The sequence below is a fragment of the Scyliorhinus torazame genome, chromosome 9, assembly GCF_047496885.1.
Source record: "Scyliorhinus torazame isolate Kashiwa2021f chromosome 9, sScyTor2.1, whole genome shotgun sequence".
Lineage (NCBI taxonomy): Eukaryota > Metazoa > Chordata > Chondrichthyes > Carcharhiniformes > Scyliorhinidae > Scyliorhinus > Scyliorhinus torazame.
The window spans coordinates 22,769,221-22,791,247 of NC_092715.1; the positions used below are offsets into that span (position 1 = coordinate 22,769,221).

General features: G+C 45.4%; 1 protein-coding gene across 2 annotated transcripts in view; it reads left to right on the plus strand.

Annotated features, from left to right (window-relative positions):
* Positions 1-22,027, plus strand: part of fam193a (family with sequence similarity 193 member A) — a 304,881-nt gene that overhangs the window by 272,900 nt on the left and 9,954 nt on the right. For both annotated transcript variants that reach the window (XM_072515688.1, XM_072515689.1), the window contains 4 exons: positions 158-344; positions 4,526-4,756; positions 7,810-8,650; positions 19,348-19,429. In XM_072515688.1, coding sequence (XP_072371789.1) covers positions 158-344; positions 4,526-4,756; positions 7,810-8,650; positions 19,348-19,429 — 1,341 coding nt within the window. The remainder of the gene's footprint in view (positions 1-157; positions 345-4,525; positions 4,757-7,809; positions 8,651-19,347; positions 19,430-22,027) is intronic.

The following is a 22,027-nucleotide window of genomic DNA, read 5'->3' on the forward strand; positions in this document are numbered from 1 at the left end:
TGCGGGAGAACTGTTTGAAGGAGGATTGTAATTCATAGAATAGTAATCTGTAATTCAACCTATGCAAGCAAGCTGGTCATGAAAATGGTGTCTGTGATAAGTAGTTTTAAGAACTCGTGAGGACTCTGGTCTAACTGCTTGTCTGATGCTTCTGTAGTGACCCAGACTGCGAGGGACACCCGTGTGAGAGTAGCAATGTGTACGACCATCAGCAGTTTGATGGTGAAGAGAGTCAAGACGAAGATAGCTGCTCAGAACACAGTTCTAGTACCTCAACATCAACCAATCAGAAGGAAGGAAAGTATTGTGACTGCTGCTACTGTGAATTCTTCGGGCATGGCGGGGTGAGTGATTCTTGCTGTTGGGGTGGGTGCGGATGGAGATGCGGTTTAGCATTTCAAACAGAGCTGCTCCTTTTGCGTTCAGTTATATTCCACCACACGTGCATACCTGCACTTCAACCTTTCAGAGGACCAGCCGCACCATGTTGTTTGTTGACTCACAATGGAAGCATGCAAATTATCCCATTGGATTGCTATTACCCCTTGAGAGCTAATAATAATAATCGTTTAATGTCACGAGTAGGCTTCAATGAAGTTATTGTGAAAAGCCCCTAGTCGCCACATTCCAGCGCCTGTTCGGGGAGGCCGGTACAGGAATTGAACCCGCGCTGCTGGCCTTCTTCTGCATTACAAGCCAGCTGTTTAGCCCACTGTGCTAAACCAGACCCACTGCTATTTAATAAGTCATTGGCTGATGCAGCCAATAACTAACTCGGATGTAAGAGTGGGGAAAATGTTTTCACTTGTTGGGGAATCCAATACCAGGTGGCCACAAATAAATCTGATAAGAAATTCAAGAGAAATCTCTTTACTCGAGTGGATTGGAATGTAGAACTTGATACTACAATGCATAGTTGGTTTTAAAATAAAAAAAAATTTAGAGTACTCAATTACTTTTTTCCAATCAAGGGGCAATCGAAGAAAAAAAAACGAAATGAAAATCGCTCATTGTCACAAGTAGGCTTCAAATGAAGTTACTGTGGAAAACCCCTAGTCGCCACATTCCGGCGCCTGTTCGGGGAGGCTGGTACGGGAATTGAACCGTGCTGCTGGCCTGCCTTGGTCTGCTTTAAGAGCCAGCTATTTAGCCCTGTGCTAAACCAGCCCCTTAGCGTGGTCAATCCACCTACCTGCACATCTTTGGGTTGAGGGGGCGAAACCCATGCAAACACGGGGAGAATTTGCAAACTCCAGAGCCGGGATCAAACCTGGGACCTCGGTGCCGTGAGGGAGCAATGCTACCCACTGCACCACCATGCTGCGTAGTTGAATGAATTGTAGATATGTCTACGGGGAAGCGAGATGAACACCAGGGAGATAGGGCGACATGCAGAGTGGTGTGAGGAGGCTCGTAAATCCTAAACACAGGAATGGCCCAGTTGTGCCAAATTACATCTTTCTGTGCTGCCCATTCTGTGAAATCGGGATAAATCTCCCAGATCACCGCCTCGGTTGTAACCTGGCAGAGTGAACCACCTGGCCGTTGGGCAACCTTTTTTTTTTTTTTTCTTTCATCAATTTCAGCAAAAGGTAGATAACCCATTCTTTCAGATTGCTATCCAGAATGGTGTTGAGTTCTTAATCTGGGTTGCTCTAGATTGCCACAAGGGCTGGCATGATGCTCCTCCAGGTTTCTTTAAATTATTTTACGGAATGTGGGCACCATTATTGCTCATTCCCAATTGCCCTAGGGAAGGTGGTGGTGAGCTGCCTTCTTGAACTGCTGCAGTTCATGTGGTGTAGGTACATCCACTGTGCTATTAGGGAGGAAATTCCAGTGAAGGAACGACGATACATTTCCAAGTCAGGATAGTGAGTGGCTTGGAGGGGAACTTCCATGTGGTGGTGTTCCCATGCATCTGCTGCCCTTGTCCTTCTAGATGGTAGAAATCATGGATTTGGAAGCGGCTGTCCCAGAAACCTTGGTGAGTTCCTGCAGTGCTTCTTCTAGATCATGCACACTGCAGCCAGTTTGTTTGTTCGTCGGTGGTGAAGAGAGTGAATGTTGGTGGAAGGAGTGCCTTTGTCACCTGCGCTGGTGTTTCAAGACTGAGATCTGGATATTGAAGCTAAGAAAGTGCAGCGGAGTAGCTCTATTAATTAAGGACGACATTAGTGCTGCTCTGCGAAGAGTCACATGGCCCAAACCTTTAACTCTATTTATCTCACCACAGATGCGGCCAGACCTGCTGGGTTTTTCCAGCATTTATTGTTTTCATATGATATTAATACATATTGGCAGGTGACCTTTGCACTTACGATAGCATGCATCGTTTTATTTCTTAGTGTGATCAGATGTCTCCCCTATTCTAAATTTGGTGAGAGTTGCTAATAGTGATATTGTGCATATAGTGCATTATCGCTTTTGTTAAAACATTTTAATGCAAGTTGGGCAGAGGTTTGTACAGAGCATAAGCTCTGGAATAGACCTGTGCTGTAAACCCAACTTAGTTTTGATCTTGAGTTCCGTATCTCCATCCACTTCATTGGATGGAACAAGTGAGGTTGCAGATTGATCCAACAGCCTCATCCATTTAATCCATAATTTATGTTGTGTTTAAAGTGCAAGTTTTTTCTCAAGTATTTGGAATTGTTGATTATGTCAAATTAGGGATTTGTAACGTAAAACGTTTTTGTATAAGTTGTCTTGTTTATTTTTGGGTGGACTCAACATGAAAGAAAAATGAGTCATTCTTTAGGAAGTTGAGAATATACATAGTGCACTGGCTTTGTCTGTGCGGAGTCTGCATGTTCTCCCCGTGTCTGCGTGGGTTTCCTCCGGGTGCTGCGGTTTCTTCCCACAAGTCCAAAAGACGTGCTGTTAGGTGAATTGGACATACTGAATTCTCGCTCTGTGTTCCCGAACAGGCGCCGGAGTGTGGCAAAAAGGGGATTTTCACGGTAATTTCATTGCAGTGTTAATGTAAGCCTATTTGTGACATTAATAAAGATTATTATTATTTAGTCTGCGTATGTTACTTTTTTTTTCCACATGGGTACAGGCTCAGGGAACCTTGATATCAGCTGGTAATCTACGGTCTGTCTGAATCAGGCAAATTATGTAGACGTCAGATCAGAAATGACCAGTTTTCTTCTCCCTAAGCCACACAGATCAGTTTAGGACTCTTACTGTCATCTCATTTGCAATCAGCTAACGCAGCACATAGCAGAAGAGGCCTTCCTGCTCTAGATTGCCCAGCTACTCACTGTCTTAATCAGCTCAGCTGCCAGAGCTCCTATCAAAGGTGAAGCAGCTTTAAAAGACATGCAAACGATGCAGTGCAGTTTCTGAGCTGGCTTCATTGCAAAAGCTGCACTGAGGTTTGCTCCTTCACAGCTGAGAGCCAGTGAAGTGATGCTGCCCTCAGAGAATGCTCTTTGCCTTAGCAAAAAGAATACAACAAAATATTGGCGTTATGGGATGAAAGATATCAGCAATTTCGCCTGAGGCAGTAAAACATTGCAGATCATAAAACTTGCCCAATTTCCGCAAACAAGCAAAAGAATTGAACATTTACTTGGTGAAAAGTGCTGTTGTGTGTATTCAATCTCCCTGCACCAGATTCTCATCAATATTTGGATATTTTGGAATGGAAGTTGGGGCGAGTTGGCCGTGGGACAGGATGCAGCTTAATACCTCCTGTACTTTAGTTGTTTTGAGGAAAACAGTTAATTGTAAAAATGTCCTTGTGATGATGTAGGGTTTTTTTTGTTTAATTTTTTTCCCTACTTGTCACTCTCTCCTGAAGCTGGTGAGTACTTGCTGGGACTAGCTCCACAAGCACCGCTATGGTGTCTTACCAAAGAGCAATTACTAATTTATAGCTCTTATCAGCGGTGATTGAACTGTCAAAGCCATTGTAATCGAGCATGAAACATGTGTTTATGGGTGCTAGTGGGGTTACCAGATAGAAATCGAATGGGGGCTCTGACCTTTCCTAATTTTGGTGAAGGGTTGATGTGGTGGGTGAGGGGGCAGGCAGCTCCAATGTCAAGTGCAAACACTCTTAACATCACCCCAAATGATTTTGGCTAAATTGCTATAAAACTGGGAGAGAATAAAAACCATGCAGTAAATTCACATCCCGCTTCCAAAAGCCATTTTTCTACCTCCTTTTAACTGCACTGTTTTAAGCCATGACTTTGTTTGTGAATTCAACCACAATGCATATATATGAACAGGTGGCTGGAAGTAATTTGCATGATGTAGTCTTGAAGTTGTCAAGGCTGTGCATCTGCTGTCGTATTGACAGTAGATGCGATCTTCGACACAGCAGTATTGCTAATATGATTTATTTCGCTAGCAGCTGCAAAAGGAGTAAAGTTTTATCTCTAGATTTAAATGGTATGTTATTGTTACTGCATAGTGGCTAAACCTGCTGTCGGACTAACTTTGTTAAGTTCTGTTAATTAGAACACAGAAGAGGGGCCTACAATTGACTGTTATTTCCCATGTCTTTCAGCCACCTGCTGCACCAACAAGTAGAAACTATGCAGAAATGCGTGAGAAACTACGTTTACGGCTCACAAAACGAAAAGAGGAGCAGCCAAAGAAAGCAGACCAGATCCTCGAAAAAGAGCAGATAGTAGATCATAGAAAAGTAGAAGACCTATTACAGTTTATAAATAGCACAGAATCTAAACCAGTCAGCAGCTCGAGGGCAGCTAAACGGGCACGGCACAAGCAACGAAAGGTGAGATGTTTCTCCGCAGTGCAGGTTGAAGAGAACCCCTCCTGTAAAGTCAGTTTACACTGGACTAAATTACTTTTAGGGTTATGATTCAAATGGGTAACTTGGTCGCTTTTGGTGTTCAATAATTGAGCACGATTCGCTTCTTTGTTTAGCTAAGCATTGATTGTCATATGAATCAGATGTGGAGTATAAGCTGTGTGCTTGTCTCTATCGTAATACCAGTACTTCAAGACCTAGAGAAAGAATTGATCGTTCAACTCTTCAACGTTTTCCCATCGTCGAGGCAGATATCAGCCAGTTCCCCCACACCATCCTGATGTCATCTCTTTTGAGTGCGGTAAATTAATTCCCAAATTCTGCCTAGAAAAAGATGTTAATATCTTCATAATCCTCAAACCTCCTTCTTATTGTAAGTTTACCCAGCTTTTTGCAAGGTGACTTTTTTTCCTAAATAATTAGGAAGTACCGAGGGTGGCAAGGGCACAGATGGATTGGGGACTTAAATACCTATCACCAAGTGTGGCTCGGTAGCACCACTACTGCCCACCATGGCTGAATCCTGAAGGACACATCTACCAGACTGGCCCTGCGGCAGTTGATAAGGGAACCAATGAGGGGAAAACCTACCAGACCTGGTCCTCCCCAATCTACTTGTTGCTGATGCATCTGCCTCTGGCATATATGTAGAAGTGGCCACAGCACAGTCCTAATGGAGATGAAGTCCCGTCTTCACATTGAGGAAAACCACCATCCAATTGTGTAGCGCAATGGGCAGCATGGTGGCACAGTGGGTAGCACTGTTGCTTCACAGCTCCAGGATCGCAAATTCAATTCCCGGTTTGGGTTATTGTCTGTGCGGAGTTTGCACGTTCTCCCCGTGTCTGCATGCGTTTCCAGGTGCTCCGGTTTCCTCCCACAAGTCTCGAAAGACGTGCTGTTAGGTTAATTGGACATTCTGAATTCTCACTCTGTCTCCCAGAACAGGTGCCGGAATGTGGCGACTAGGGGCTTTTCACAGTAACTTCATTGCGGTGTTAATGTAAGCCTATTTGTGACAATAAAGATTATTGTTACTGTCTTACTAAATGGGAATGATTCAGAACTGATCTAGCAGCTCAAAACTGGGCTCATAGCGCCTTACAGAGGCCATCAGCAGCAGTGGAATTGTATTCAATTTATAATCTCGTGGCCTGGCATATCCCTACGTGCCCTACAGATACTGGGCTGTGGGAAGAGTGTAGGGGCAGTGATATTAATTTTGGATTGTTCTTGTAAGTCAGTGCAATAGGACAAAACTGTGCTTGAAATGCTTCTAGGGTTTTTTTTATAAGTACCCAATTCTTTTTTTTCCAATTAAGGAACAATTTAGCGTGGCCAATCCACCTAACCTGCACATCTTTGGGTTGTGGGGGCGAGACCAACGCAGACATGGGGAGAATGTGCAAACTCCACACGGACAGTGATCCGGGGCCGATATCGAACCCAGGTTCTCGGCGCCGTGAGGCAGCAGTGGTAACCAGTGCACCACTGCCGCCCATGTTTTTAGTTTTAATCCTGTGGGTTTTTAGAAGTGACCCCTATAACAGTGAGCTGGAGAACACCAAATGGATTTTGAATTCTAGAAACAGGAGTTTATTCTTTGTCAGAAGAAACAGAGAGAGAAAATATAGATTAAATGGCATAATTCTAAAAGGTGTCTGGAGTCCTGGGGGTTCATGTGCTTACATCTTTGAAGCTGGGTGGACATATTAGAGAGCAGTCAGCAAAGTGAGCTCAAGTCTTGCTGGTTCCTGTGATGAAAATGCTGGAAATATTCATTTTTTAAACATTTTATTCCAAACATACTTCAACACCAGATGATATCTACAGCCTGTCAACCACCCCACCGCCCCTCCCAGCTTCTCCCTGGCTCCTCCACTGCTTCCCCCCCGCCACTCTCACCTGCACAATTTCCCACAACGCTGCCTGTGGGCAAACAAACGACTCGCCTTCTCCCCATACACATACTGCACCCTCTTGCCCACCATAGCTTGCCCACCGCCGTTACTGTCGTCAACCAGTTGAATTGCCCCCGCAGCTTCTTTCTTCCATTCCTTGTTTAGGGTTGCAGAATACCTCTTATCCACCTCTACTGCCTCTTTCAGCAATCGCAGCATCTCCTCTCTCTCAATCTTGTCCCTGTGAGTCTTCAACACAATTATTTTCCCTCCCCGATCCACTGCCTTCAGAGCCTCCCAAAATATGGCTGCAGATATCTCCCCATTCTGGTTGAGCTGAACTTAATTCTTAATTGACAAGGCCATCTTACCACCGAACTCCTTGTCTGCCAAAAGCACCGAGTCCAACCTCCACCCCAGTCTCTACACTCTTCCCAAACTGAGTCTCACATCCACATAATGTGATGTGTGTTCCAAGATCTCTGTTCCCGCATATTCCAACCCCACCATCCCCGTCAACACTGCCTTTCCCACAACAAATAAGTCAATTCGGGAATATACCCGGTGAATATGCAAGAAGGAGGAATATTCCCTCTCCCCCGGGTACCTGAACCTCCGGTGTCCACCATCGCATTCTTTCCATAAACCCTCCCAACTCCCTCACCATTCTCCACCTCCCCATTGGCTTGGGGCTCGATCTACCTGTCCTCAGCTCCATTACACAATGAAAATCCCTGCCCATGATCAGTGGGTGAGAGTCCATGTTCCTAACAACTTCTTCATGAACTCAACATTGGCCAATTGGGCGCATATGCATTCACCCTGTGTGTGACCGATCATACCATGGCTGCCCCCGGAAGTTGTGGAAATACTCATTGCGCCAGTTAACATCTGGGGAGAAAGAAACAGTTAACCAAAAAGGTTTCTAAGCATGCCTTCCTCAGTAAGTCATCTCCTAGCTTGAGGCATGGAACAATTTAGACCCCAATTCTTGCCGCATGTTAGTGGGGAGATATATTTAAAGACCTTATGGACTGCAACTAGATGAGTAACGCAGTTTTATAAATGCGACAAAAGCTTTAGCTCAATAAACTTAGTGCTGTTTTCCCCCAGCAGGAAGAGAAGGCTCGACTTGAAGCCGAAGCCCGTGAGAGAGAACAGTTGCAACTTCTGGAGGAACAGAGGCGGCAAGAGGAGGAAGAGCGGCTAAAACTGGAGCTGCAACGGCTTCAGGAGCTGCAGCAAATCAGATCTGCCAAGAAAAAGAAAAAAGAGAGAATGAAAGAGTCCCAGAAAAACGAGTGCTTTCTGCAAAACGCACGGCTAAAGGAAACTGCTGTGGATCTAGTAAATGACATCCGCAAAACCCAGCAACCAGACACTGTAGCAAAACCTACCAACTCTCCATCGACACAGGCAAACAGCAGAGAGGAGCAGAGAGCAATGCCAGAACCTTGGATAGCACAGCAGGCACCAGCTAACGGGAAAGACCCCCGACTGCCCCAGGCTCCATCTCAGCGGGAGACAAAGGCCAAACAACGGGAGGCCAACCTCAGCCCAGGCCCCACACTGGTCCACAATGAAGTAAACAGCAAGCAGAAGTTAAAATCGCAGGTGGTCAAACAGAGTACTGAACGGCTGTTGAAGCCAGCTGAGGGCTTCAGACACTGCGAGGTGCACCAGAAGAACTCAGCCAAATGTCAGGCAGAACTGGGGGCACCCAAACCAAAGCTGTCCGAGTGCCAAATGGTGGCAGAGCAGAGAAAGGAGGAGAGGAAAGGAGTTAACGGGAAGAAGCTCAACCACATGAAGGAAGACAAAGTGCCGGTAGTGTGCGAACCTGCCCCTTCTAATGATCAGCAACAAATTAACAAAAACACTGCGGAATCGCCCCAGCCCAAAGGAAAGACCAAGAAAAACAAAAAGAAGAAAGGTGACAAGCTGAACAACTCTATCGGTAAGTTTGAAAGGCACTTGTTAAGGTGCCACATTAAAGTTACTCCATATCACATCGTGTGGATGGTAACATATTAGCATAGATAAGGAATAGGTTAACTAGCAGGAAACCAAGAGCAGGGATAAATGGGACATTGTTGGGTTGGCAGGCTATAACTATTGGAGTGCCACAGGGATCAGTGCAGGAGCTTTAACTATTTTCAGTCTATATCAAAAACTTGGATGAAGGGACCAAAGGTATGGTAGGTAAATTTGTTTATGATACCAAGATAGTTTGGAAAGTAAATTGTCAAGAGGAGGTAGAGAGCCTGGAAAGGGCTATAGATAGGTTAAATGAGCGGGCAAAAAATTGCAGATGCAATGTAATGTGGAAAAATGTGGCAGGAAGAATTTGGGGTGGCATGTTAGAAGTGGTCAGCACTGTTGCTTCACAGCTTCAGTGTCCCAGGTACGATTCCTGGCTTTGGTCACTGTCAGTGCAGAGGCTGCACGTTGTCCCTGTCCCTGTGCCTGCGCCTGCGTGGGTTTCCTCTGGTTTCCTCCCACAAGTCCCGAAAGACATGCTGTTAGGTGAATTGGATATTCTGAATTCCCCCTCTGTGTACCCAAACAGGTGCCGGAATGTGGCAACTGGGGGCTTTTCACAGTAACTTCATTGCAGTGTTAATGTAAGCCTACTTGTGACAATAAAGATTTTTTTTTAAAGAATAGAAAACAATATGCTATTTAAATGGAGACCGATTGCAGAATCTGGTGGTAGAGCAGAGAAAGGAGGAGAGGAAAGGAGTTAATGGGAAGAAGCACAAGATCCTAAGGGGGCTTGACAGGGTGGATGCTGTGAGGATGTTTCACCTTATGGGAGAGATGAGAAGTAGAGTTTAAGAATAAGAAATCTCCCTCCCAAGACTGAGATGAGTAGAATTTCTTTCTAAGGATCGTTGGTCTATGGAGTTCTCTTCTATAGAAAGCAGTGGGGCTAGGTCATTGAATTTATTCCAGGCTGAGTTAGATACATTTTTGATAGACAAAGAGAGTCAAGGGGGCAGGAGGATGGAGTCGAGGCCACAGTCGGCCATGATCTTAGAGAATGGTGGCTGAATGGCCTACTTTTCCTCCTATATCCTATGCTCATATGTTTCACTCTATTTTTCATATGATGATAAGAAGTGTTTGGACCAAGTGGGCTGTGCCTGTAATGTTGTTTAGTCAGATAATTGGTCCCTATTCATCAACTTTTCCCAGGACAGTAAAATAATTATTTTTGTTCAATACGTTGTGGATACATTGAATCAGTAGCCATTCAATCTGCCTGTCTGAAAGTACTCAAAAAATGTTTGCTGAATTGCAGGTTAATGCCTTTTGATTAGTTTCCAACGCACCTCTTGTTGGTCTTTGCAGCTGATGGATTTGTACAAAGCATATGAAAATGACAGGCAGGAAAAGACCAGAAGGTCCATCGAACCTGTATCGCATGTTTGATGCCTCCTGACTAAAAACGTTTTGCACTGTAATTCTCCTGCAGAGCGACGTATCATTTGGCCAAAAGGGATATTCCTGAATAAAGATATTTTTCTTTTTGCCCAAAGTATTTAAGTGCTGGGTAATGACAGACTCTCCAATCCTAACACTTCTGATTTAGATGTAACAGTGGTTTTGGTACTGGAACCTAGTGGTTGACAGGCCAAAACCCAGCAAGTGAATTTACTCAAACTCTCAATATTCTCTAAAGCTAGGGAAATTCATTGGAGTGCAAGATGTTGAGGTGACCAATCAATGGCATCTTAAGGCATCTGGGATCAGTGGAAAACACCTTGCTGGCATTGCAACGCTCCTAAAACAAATGGCCTTTTTTGTTCTCTCTTTCTCAAATGCTATCTCGTACCCTTGCCTTTTGCTTTTTGATTTTTAAGTTCCCTGTTCCCTTTTGTGCCTCCGTCCCCTTTCATGTTCCCATGGTATTTCTTTTCTCTTGCATGAGGATTCCAATGACTTCGGCCTGCAGAGAAGAATGAATCTTTTTTGGAGCTGTGTAGTTTGTCAATCTCCCTTTCCACCAGGAGAGGGAGCTCTGAGACTAGCTAGATAAAAATGGTGCAGTACCTGCTTTCATCCTTCAACATTTATTCAAACAAGGGCAGTGAAAGTCATGAATTTTCCCACCCATGACATCTAATAACTCCCCATTGACCTGAATATCCTACCTCAATAATGATCACCAAAACGCACACATTTCCTTCATCCCTCCACTCATCAGAAAGATCATAGCCAAACCTTAGCTTCTGCACACTTCATCTGTACTTCTCGAGGGTTGGCGTTTAATGTCCAGAAGCTGGAGAACTGGCCAAATAACCCATCCCTAACCCAGAAACACTTGGACCAATTTTGATGTTGAGCTTGAGTCTTTCTTAGTTTCCGTGGCTGAGCAGGTCTTGTTATCTTTGACGAAAGCCTTTATCTTTTACCCCCACTGTTTATTTATTTACTGTACTGTAAATTCATCGAATCCCTACAGTGCGGAAGGAGGCCACTTGGCCAATCGAGTCTGCACCGACCCTCCGAAAGAGCACTCCCCGTCCCATCCCTGTAACCTCACCTAACCTGCACATTTTTTGGACACTAAGTGGCAATTGATCATGGCCAATCCATCTAGCCTGCACATCTTTGGACTGTGGGAGCACCCGGAGGAAACCCATGCAGCCATGGGGAGAACATGCAAACTCCACACAGACAGTCATCCAAGGTCAGAATCAAACCTGGGATCCTGGCACTGTGAAACAGCAGTGCTAACCACCGTGCTGCCCTTGTGGTTTTAAAATTCACCCCTTGTAATTGATCATTTTATTTTGGTACTTTTTTCTTGTCCCCTTTACAATGGTCTCTAGATGGAAAATCTCCATTTTTTTTTTCTCAACCAGTGTTGCTTCTTCACACTGATCTCTGTGCCTCTCAGCATGATATTTTTTGATTCACTAATTTATATAATTAATTCCTTGACTGTGGACATTCAGTGGAACGAAGCAGTATTCTTTTTTTATTCTTCCCAATGAAGGGGCAATTGTAGCGTGGCCAATCCACCTACGCTGCACATCTTTGGGTTGTGGGGGTGAGACCCACGCAGACACGGGGAGAATGTGCAAGCACCACACGGCCAGTGACCCGGGGCCGGGATCGAACCCGGGTCCTCGGCGTCGTGAGGCAGCAGTGCTAACCACTGCACCACCTTGCCGCCTCCAGCAACTAATCCGTATTCTGAAACTGTTGACCTTGAACCATTTCTGTTTTGCTGTGTAGTACTGATACTGAAGAAGCCACTTGGAAGCTGGCTTTCTTTTGCCATCAATTTTGAAACGTTGCCCCTCAAGTGGTATCGACTAGCCCACCCTCTGCTGCCACTCCCTCATTGCTGAGCCTCGAGGAAGAGTTGGGCAGTTGTTTCATTACAGCTGAATGGATTCATTCTTTTTCTGCTCAGCCAGCATTTTCATTGCCCATCCCTATTTTCCCTTAAGATGGGGGTGAGCTGCCACCTTGAACTGCTGCAGTCCATGTCGTACCATTACACCGATGGTGCTGTTTGGGAGGGAGTTCCACAATTTTGACCCACAGATGGTGAAGGAATGGGGACATAGTTCCAAGTCAGATGGGATGGGGATGGTGTGTAACTTGAAGGGGAACTTGCAGTTGGAGATGTTCCCATTCATCTGTTGCTCATGTCCTTCTAGTTGGTAGAGGCGATGGGTTTAGATGGTGATCCATCCTGGAAGCCTAAGTTGGTTACCCAGGCTATTGTTTGAGAAACATGTTTTACAGCGATGTGATGGAGTGGTTTTCAGTGTCCTAGTGGTTATAGTGAATCATAGAATCCTACAGTGCAGAAGGAGACCATTTGGCCCATCTGGTCTGCACCAACCCTCCGAAAGAACACCCCACCTCTGCCCACTCCCCTGCCCGATCCCTGTAACCTCATAACCCAACCTAACGTTTTGACACTATGGGACAATTTAGAATTGCCAGTCCACTTTTTTTTAAATTCGTTCATGGGACATGGACATCGCAGGCTGGGCCAGCATTTATTGCCCATCCCTAATTGCCCTTGAGGGGGAAGTTAAGAATTAACCACGTCTTTGGACTGTAGAAGGAAACCAGAGCACACGGAGGAAACCCATGCAAACAAGGGGAGAACGTACAAACTGACAGAGTCACCCAAAGTTGGAATTGAACCTGGGTCCTAACGCTGTGAGGCAGCAGTGCGAACCACTGTGCCGCCATGCCGCCGACGGCAGTGATTGTGGTGTACATGAATATCGGTGCAATAACAAAAGAAACAGCAGTCAGCCATTCTGCCCCACAAGCCTGTTCTACCTCAATTCAGATCCTGGCTGAACTGAACCTCAACTTCACTGACACCCTCATCTAACAAAAATCTACTCATCTCGATCTTGAACCCTCATGGGGAACCTAGAACCAGGGGATTCAGTTTCAGAATAACGTAATGCCCATTTAAGAGGGAGATGATGAGAATCTTTGGCATTCTGTATTTAGAGAGGTTGGGTCATTGAATTTGCTCAAGGCTGAAATAGGCATATTGTTAAACTATAGGCAAGTTGAGCGATGTGCAGAACAGATAGAAAAGGGAAGCTGAGGTGAAGGTAGGATCAGCCAGGATCTTATTGAATAATGGAGGAGGCTCTAGGGGCCATAGGCCTCCTCCTGTTTCTTATGTTCCTGGGTTCAATTGGTCCAGCATTATCATAGAATTTGCAGTGCAGATGGAAGCCATTCGGCCCATTGAGTCTGCACCGGCTCTTGGAAAGAGCACCCTACCTAAGCCCACACCTCCACCCTATCCCCATAACCCAGTAACCCCACCCAACACTAAGGGCAATTTTGGACACTTAAGGGCAATTTAGCATGGCCAATCCATCTTACCTGCACATCTTTGGACTGTGGGAGGAAACCGGAGCACCCGGAGGAAACCCACGCACACGGGGAGAATGTGCAGACTCCGCACAGACAGTGACCCAAGCCGGAATCGATCCTGTGACCCTGGAGCTGTGAAGCAATTGTGCTATCCACAATGCTACCGTGCTGACCATTCACAGCCTTATGGAAGTAAGTTCCTCATTTCTACTGACCTTAGTGTTTCAAGGGTTAACCCTGTTCTTTTTCATTTTAAACAACACTCTAGAAGCTCCAACACCTTCCAAGACAAAGCAACCTGTTTGATGGGCATCCACTCTCTCCACCAACAAGCTCTGTGGCAGCCGTGTGTACCATCTACAAGATGCACTGCTGCAACTCACCAAAGCTCCTTAGACAGCACCTTTCAAACCCACGACCATTTCCACCCAGAAGAACAAGGGCAGCAGACATGTGTAAACACCACCACTTGCAAGTTCCTCTCCATTCTATCATTTCACATAGGATGTAGGGCTTGGAAGCAGAAATAGGCCATTCGGCCCCTCGAGCCTGCTGCACCATTCAACAAGATTTTAGTTGATCTGGTTGTGCTCTCAGCTCCACTTTCCTGCCTGCACCCCTTAACCCCATAATTGACACACTGTCCTGACTGGGCAGCACGGTAGCATAGTGGATAGCACAATTGCTTCACAGCTCCAGGGTCCCAGGTTCGATTCCTGGCTTGGGTCACTGTCTGTGCGGAGTCTGCACGTCCTCCCCGTGTATGCGTGGGTTTCCTCCGGGTGCTCCGGTTTCCCCCCACAGTCCAAAGATGTGCAGGTTAGGTGGATTGGTCATGTTAAATTGTCCTTGGTGTCCAAAATTGCCCTTAGTGTTGGGTGTGGTTACTGGGTTAAGGGGTTATGGGGATAGGGTGGCAGTGTGGGCTTCGGTAGGGTGCTCTTTCCAAGAGCCGGTGCAGACTCGATGGGCCAAATGGCCTCCTTCTGCACTGTAAATTCTATGAAATTCTATGACTTGCAGCTATATTGCACTTCCATCACTCTCACTGGGATCCCTAACAACACCGTGGGTGTTCTTGCACCAGATGGAATGCAGGAATTAAAAAAGGTGACTCGTCACCACCTACTCTAAGGCAGTTAGCGATGGCAATGAATTCTGGCCTTGCTTGAATGAATAAAAAGAAAGCAGTAGCTGAGAGTCGTTTGAGTATAAGCATACTGCTTTCTAAAGGATTATATTAAAGCATTATTTTGGTGATTCATTGTTGATTTAAATACTGTTGTTGGGCCAGTCTATAAAATTATTCTAGACAAAAATGGTGTTTTCTACAATTGGCTGCTCTACCACATGCTGAGAAGCCATGATGTGGAGATGCCGGCATTGGACTGGGGTGGGCGCAGTAAGAAGTCTTACAATATTGATAAGTATGTACCGGTCAGGCAGGGAGGAAGGCGTCGAGCGAGGGAACCGTGGTTTACCAGGGAAGTGGAATCTCTTGTTAAGAGGAAGAAGGAGGCCTATGTGAAGATGAGGTGTGAAGTTTCAGTTGGGGCGATGGATAGTTACAAGGTAGCGAGGAAGGATCTAAAGAGAGAGCTAAGACGAGCAAGGAGGGGACATGAGAATTATTTGGCAGGAAGGATCAAGGAAAACCCAAAAGCTTTCTATAGGTATGTCAGGAATAAGCGAATGACTAGGGAAAGAGTAGGACCAGTCAAGGACAGGGATGGGAAATTGTGTGTGGAGTCTGAAGAGATAGGCGAGATATTAAATGAATATTTTTCGTCAGTATTCACTCAGGAAAAAGATAATGTTGTGGAGGAGAATGCTGAGCCGCAGGCTAATAGAATAGATGGCATTGAGGTACGTAGGGAAGAGGTGTTGGCAATTCTGGACAGGCTGAAAATAGATAAGTCCCCGGGACCTGATGGGATTTATCCTAGGATTCTCTGGGAGGCCAGGGAAGAGATTGCTGGACCTTTGGCTTTGATTTTTATGTCATCATTGGCTACAGGAATAGTGCCAGAGGACTGGAGGACAGCAAATGTGGTCCCTTTGTTCAAAAAGGGGAGCAGAGACAACCCCAGCAACTATAGACCGGTGAGCCTCACGTCTGTAGTGGGTAAAGTCTTGGAGGGGATTATAAGAGACAAGATTTATAATCATCTAGATAGGAATAATATGATCAGGGATAGTCAGCATGGCTTTGTGAAGGGTAGGTCATGCCTCACAAACCTTATTGAGTTCTTTGAGAAGGTGACTGAACAGGTAGATGAGGGTAGAGCAGTTGATGTGTATATGGATTTCAGCAAAGCGTTTGATAAGGTTCCCCACGGTAGGCTATTGCAGAAAATATGGAGGCTGGGGATTGAGGGTGATTTAGAGATGTGGATCAGAAATTGGCTAGCTGAAAGAAGACAGAGGGTGGTGGTTGATGGGAAACGTTCAGAATGGAGTACAGTCACAAGTGGAGTACCACAAGGATCTGTTCTGGGGCCGTTGCTGTTTGTCATTTTTATCAATGACCTAGAGGAAGGCGCAGAAGGGTGGGTGAGTAAATTTGCAGACGATACTAAAGTCGGTGGTGTTGTCGATAGTGTGGAAGGATGTAGCAGGTTACAGAGGGATATAGATAAGCTGCAGAGCTGGGCTGAGAGGTGGCAAATGGAGTTTAATGTAGAGAAGTGTGAGGTGATTCACTTTGGAAGGAATAACAGGAATGCGGAATATTTGGCTAATGGTAAAGTTCTTGAAAGTGTGTCTGAGCAGAGGGATCTAGGTGTCCATGTACATAGATCCCTGAAAGTTGCCACCCAGGTTGATAGGGTTGTGAAGAAGGCCTATGGAGTGTTGGCCTTTATTGGTAGAGGGATTGAGTTCTGGAGTCGGGAGGTCATGTTGCAGCTGTACAGAACTCTGGTTCGGCCGCATTTGGAGTATTGCGTACAGTTCTGGTCACCGCATTATAGGAAGGACGTGGAGGCTTTGGAGCGGGTGCAGAGGAGATTTACCAGGATGTTGCCTGGTATGGAGGGAAAATCTTATGAGGAAAGGCTGATGGACTTGAGGTTGTTTTCGTTGGAGAGAAGAAGATTAAGAGGAGACTTAATAGAGGCATACAAAATGATCAGGGGGTTAGATAGGGTGGACAGTGAGAGCCTTCTCCCGCGGATGGAAATGGCTGGCACGAGGGGACATAACTTTAAACTGAGGGGTAATAGATATAGGACAGAGGTCAGAGGTAGGTTCTTTACGCAAAGAGTAGTGAGGCCGTGGAATGCCCTACCTGCTACAGTAGTGAACTCGCCAACATTGAGGGCATTTAAAAGTTTATTGGATAAACATATGGATGATAATGGCATAGTGTAGGTTAGATGGCTTTTGTTTCGGTGCAACATCGTGGGCCGAAGGGCCTGTACTGCGCTGTATTGTTCTATGTTCTATGTTCTAATACCAGGTTAAAGTCCAACAGGTTTGTTTGGAATCTCAAACTTTCGGAGTGCAGCTCCTCCACTCCCCTGATGAAGGCGCTGTTCTCCGAAAGCTAGTGATTCCAAACAAACCTGTTGAACTTTAACCTGGTGTTGTAAGACTTCTTAATATGCTGAGAAAACGGAGTTCAGAAAAAGTTGGTCCGACCTGTTCAATCAATGTAATGTCATATTTATATGCCAGTCATAGAACCCCTACAGTGCAGAAGGAGGCCATTCAGCCCATTGAGTCTGCACAGACCCTCGGAAAGAGCACTCCACCCAAGCCCAGTTTCCCACCATATCCCAATAACCCCTTAACCTAACCTATACGTCAATGGACACTAAAGGGCAATTTAGCATAGCCAATCCACCTAACCTGGACATCTTTGGACTGTGGGGGGAAACCAGCGCACCCGGAGGAAACCCACGCAGACACGCATGGGAGAAAGTGTAAATTCCGAGGCAGCACGATGGCGCAGTGGGTTAGCCCTGTTGCCTCACGGCGCTGAGGTCCCAGGTTCGATCCCGGCTCTGGGCCACTGTCCGTGTGGAGTTTGCACGTTCTCCCTGTGATTGTGTGGGTTTCGCCCCCACAACCCAAAGATGTGCTGGTTAGGTTGATTGGCCACGCTAAATTGCCCCTTAATTGGAAAAAATGAATTGGGTACTCTAAATTTTTTTTAAAAAAGAAAGTGCAAATTCCACACAAACTGTCACCCAAGGTCGGAATTGAACCCGAGTCCCTGTCGCTGTAATGCAGCAGTGCTAACCACTCTGCCACCGTGCCACCCAATCATGTGTTGTGGATTATATTTGAGTATTGCTGAAGAAGATTATTGTCGAAGCTTCCCAGTCCTACACTCATCAGGACATCGCAAGAATACCAATGTCAGGGGAAATCAACAAATTTATACTGTACGAGTAGAGAGTGCTGGTTGGTTGGCAAATGGACTGTGGTAGGGGTGTTGCCAGGGAGAATACACCAATTGATGCTGACTGACAGTTAACTGCCAAGCCTTGTTTGGAATTTTAACCAGGCAGTTTGGCGCCGGTCCGGATATTGTCCTGAGGAATGAACCAGCGAATGGCTGTTACTTATTTTGTTCAACTGGAACAAGTGCAATTTGTGTACATGTTCTTTCTGTCTGCAAAGAACAGGGCCTTGTGTATTAATTATGTGTGAGATCTAGTACATGCAAATGCGCCACACTGCAAGCCCAACTGACGATCTTAAATTGGTTGTCAGTGTGATTCTTAGCACACTAAGGATTATTTAGCAAATTTTGTCCAATCGCGGAATTGCCACTACTGCTGGAAAGTGTGTTTTTGAGTTTTGCAAGCATGGGCTGGTTGGGTTGGTTTACTGTGGAAGGAATGCGCTGTTTGATATGATCCACCAATCTTTCGAATGTCTGACCTACAGCCTAGCATTGCCTCTGAAATTGAGATACCACATTACTCATTTGTGTGATGGGCAGAACATCATTTTGGCTTAACAGCAGCATCGTGTTAGCGGCAAATACCCTTATGTTGCTACTGTATAGTAGCAATGTGAAACAGCTAACTTCACCTGTTGCTCAGATTTTTCAGATATCTTACCTTCGCAGGGTAATCTGAAATAGACTGGGTACTTTTCTGGGCTAAAAGTGACGGCCTTGGGCCTGGTCATGAGTTTGCACGTTGTGCAACGCAAAACATCTGATCAGGTTGCCATTATGCGGCAGGATGTCTTTGATGCATCTTATCTCAGCATCAAGCTTGCATGGTGAGCAACAAGTTTGGGCCTTATTTACGAGGTTGCCGAAAAGGCCAATCTTGTAGCGCGTGGAACTGCAAGAATCCCAATGTGCATATTGACCAGTGAAGGTGGACTTGTGATAGACCGTGGTAGAGAACCCCCCTGGCTGATTCCTCAACTCCAGGAAAGGGAGTTAATTTCACTGCTCCAAGTCAGAGGTGTATTTGAGCACAGGATGGAACGAACCCATTAAGCTATGTAAGGAAATTATAACATGCAGCTGCAGATTTAAATATAGTAAATGTGCCTTCCACAAATTGAAAATTAAAAATATACAAGAGGTAGGAGATTAGATGTCATTCCATCGAAGGCCCGTTTCTCATGGAAGTGTTGGGATTCTTACAGATCCTCTGCGATCAGATTGGCTATCGACAACCTTGTAAATAAGGCCCACGTAAATTGCTCACATGCTGGAACTCAAAACACACTTTTCTGAAAGAAATATAAAATTTACATCTTAATGAATCCGTTCATGAGCAATTTATATATTTTTATTTGAAATAGATGATGTGTTCCTACCTAAAGACATTGATTTGGATAGTGTGGAGCTGGATGAGACCGAGCGTGAAGTGGAGTATTTCAAGAGGTAATGTGAATTTTGATAGTTTGTTATGTATTAGTGGTGATATTGCTGTGCACATAGCTGTAACCTCATATTTGCCAGTCTTGTCTGTGACTTTCCATGGGCTATTTGATCATGGCATCCTCCTCAACAGGACAACCTGCACAGATGTTTACATAATGAGGAACAGGGAGCTTTTTAATAAAAGAAGGGTTATGGAGAGCGGGCAAGACGGTGGAGTTAAGGCCAGGATGAGATCAGCCTTGTTTGAATGGCGAAGCAGACTCAATGGGCCAAACGGCCTAATTCTGCTCCTGTATCTTATGAGCTTCTAAGAACTCCATGACCACACCTCTGGTGTTTATATTGACTCTCCATATCCAAGCTATCGTGGCTAATTGTAATATCTCTAATGCCATTGTTACTAATTCCTAACTCAGCACTGATAAGGGGTAAAGCCTGAATCACGGTCTACCAGTTCGCTTTCAAACTGGGCTTAACTATGAAAAAAAAAATGCTATAGGCATTTTGAATGCCAAGACTGCATCCAACAGTTATTTACTAATTAATCTCAGAAACAGAATGGTTTCCAAAGTTAAGACAGGGTGGATAAAGAGAAACTGTTCCCTTGGGCAGAAGGATTGAAAACCAGTGGACACTGATTTAATGTGATCGGCAGAAGGACCAATGGTGATGGTTTTGGGGGGGGGCGGGGGGGGGGATTTATGCAGCGCATGGTGGGGTCTGGAATGTGTGGTGGAGGCAAGTTGAAACTGGGTTTTCAAAGCTGAATTGGTTACGCACCTGAAGAGAGAATTTTCAGGGCAATAGGGAAATGTCGGGGGGTGAGACTAGTTAAGAGTTTAGGAAGGATGTGGAAGCTTTGGAAAAGGTGCAAAGGAGATTTACCAGGATGTTGCCTGGAATGGAGAGTAGGCCTTACGAGGAAAGGTTGAGGGTGGTAGGCCTTTTCTCATTAGAACGGAGAAGGATGAGGGGCGACTTGATAGAGGTTTATAAGATGATCAGGGGAATAGATAGAATAGACAGTCAGAGACTTTTTCCCCGGGTGGAACAAACCATTACAAGGGGACATAAATTTAAGGTGAATGGTGGAAGATATAGGGGGGATGTCAGAGGTAGATTCTTTACCCAGAGAGTAGTGGGGGCACGGAATGCACTGCCTGTGGAAGTAGTTGAGTCGGAAACATTAGGGAACTTCAAGCAGCTATTGGATAGGTACATGGATTAGGGTAAAATGATATAGTGTAGATTAATTTGTTCTTAAGGGCAGCACGGTAGCATTGTAGATAGCACAATTGCTTCACAGCTCCAGGGTCCCAGGTTTGATTCCGACTTGGGTCACTGTCTGTGCGGAGTCTGCACATCCTCCATGTGTGTGCGTGAGTTTCCTCCGGGTGCTCCGGTTTCCTCCCACAGTCCAAAGATGTGCAGGTTAGATGGATTGGCCATGATAAATTGCCCTTAGTGTCCAAAATTGCCCTTATTATTGGGTGGAGGGGTTGACCTTGGGTAGGGTGCTCTTTCCGGGAGCCGGTGCAGACTTAATGGGCCGAATGGCCTCCTGCACTGTAAATTCTATGATTAATCTAGGACAAAGGTTTGGCACAAGATCATGGGCCGAAGGGCCTCTTCTGTGCTGTATGTTTCTATGTTCTATGTTCTTGGAGTGGGTCAGTTCAGGCACAATTAGCCCCATGGCCTGCTCCTGTGCTCCACTATTCTACGATTCTGCAAAGAACTGTGTACTCCATCTGTTAGTGTTTCAACCGTGTGCTAAATCTAGATATGACCCTCAATTTTGCAGCCTGTATTTTAACACCTGAATCAAACTACTTAAATATTAAAGAATTTAAATAATTTCTTAATGGACCTAAATAACTGGACTGGTTTGAAAGTAGACCCTGTGGTTTCTGAACTGATAGTCTGCCGCTCTATTGTCCCCGTCGAGACGGAAGGAAAATAAATATCTATATGTATCTCCATCAGCCGGACTACTTTACAAAATTATTTTTCTCCCCCTCAAAATGGACAATTGCTGGATTGATAAAACGGCTCCAGCTGATCACATGTAACTTGTGTAAGTTTCTGAAAGTGAACAAAGGCTAACGGCTCATGCCTCCTGCATCGCTTATCATTCCAGCCAAGCCAACACACTGGTTTCGCAGACAGATTTGTTTTAATTCATTCAGGGGATGTGGGATTCGCTGGCTGGACCAGCATTTACTGCCCTTTAACTGTGGCCATTTTAAGAGGGCATTTTAAGTGTCAAACACATTGCTGTGACCAGACCAAGTAAGGATGGTAGGTTTCTTCCCCTAAAGAACATTGGTGGGTTTTTATGACGCTCAACAATGGTTTCATTCCGGTTAAAGATTTAAAAATTGCGCGGCTGGAGCTTGGATTGGATGCCCAAGATCGGGCAATCCAGAAAGTGAAGAAGGCGCTGGCTGACCAGGAGGAACATCAAACAGCGGTGGAGTTGGAGGTGGGGATGCTGAGAGACCAGCAGAAATGGCTCCTGCAGAAGGTGGAGGACCTAGAGAATAGGTCCCGCCGGCAGAACTTGAGAATCGTTGGGCTCCCGGAGGGGTCCGAAGG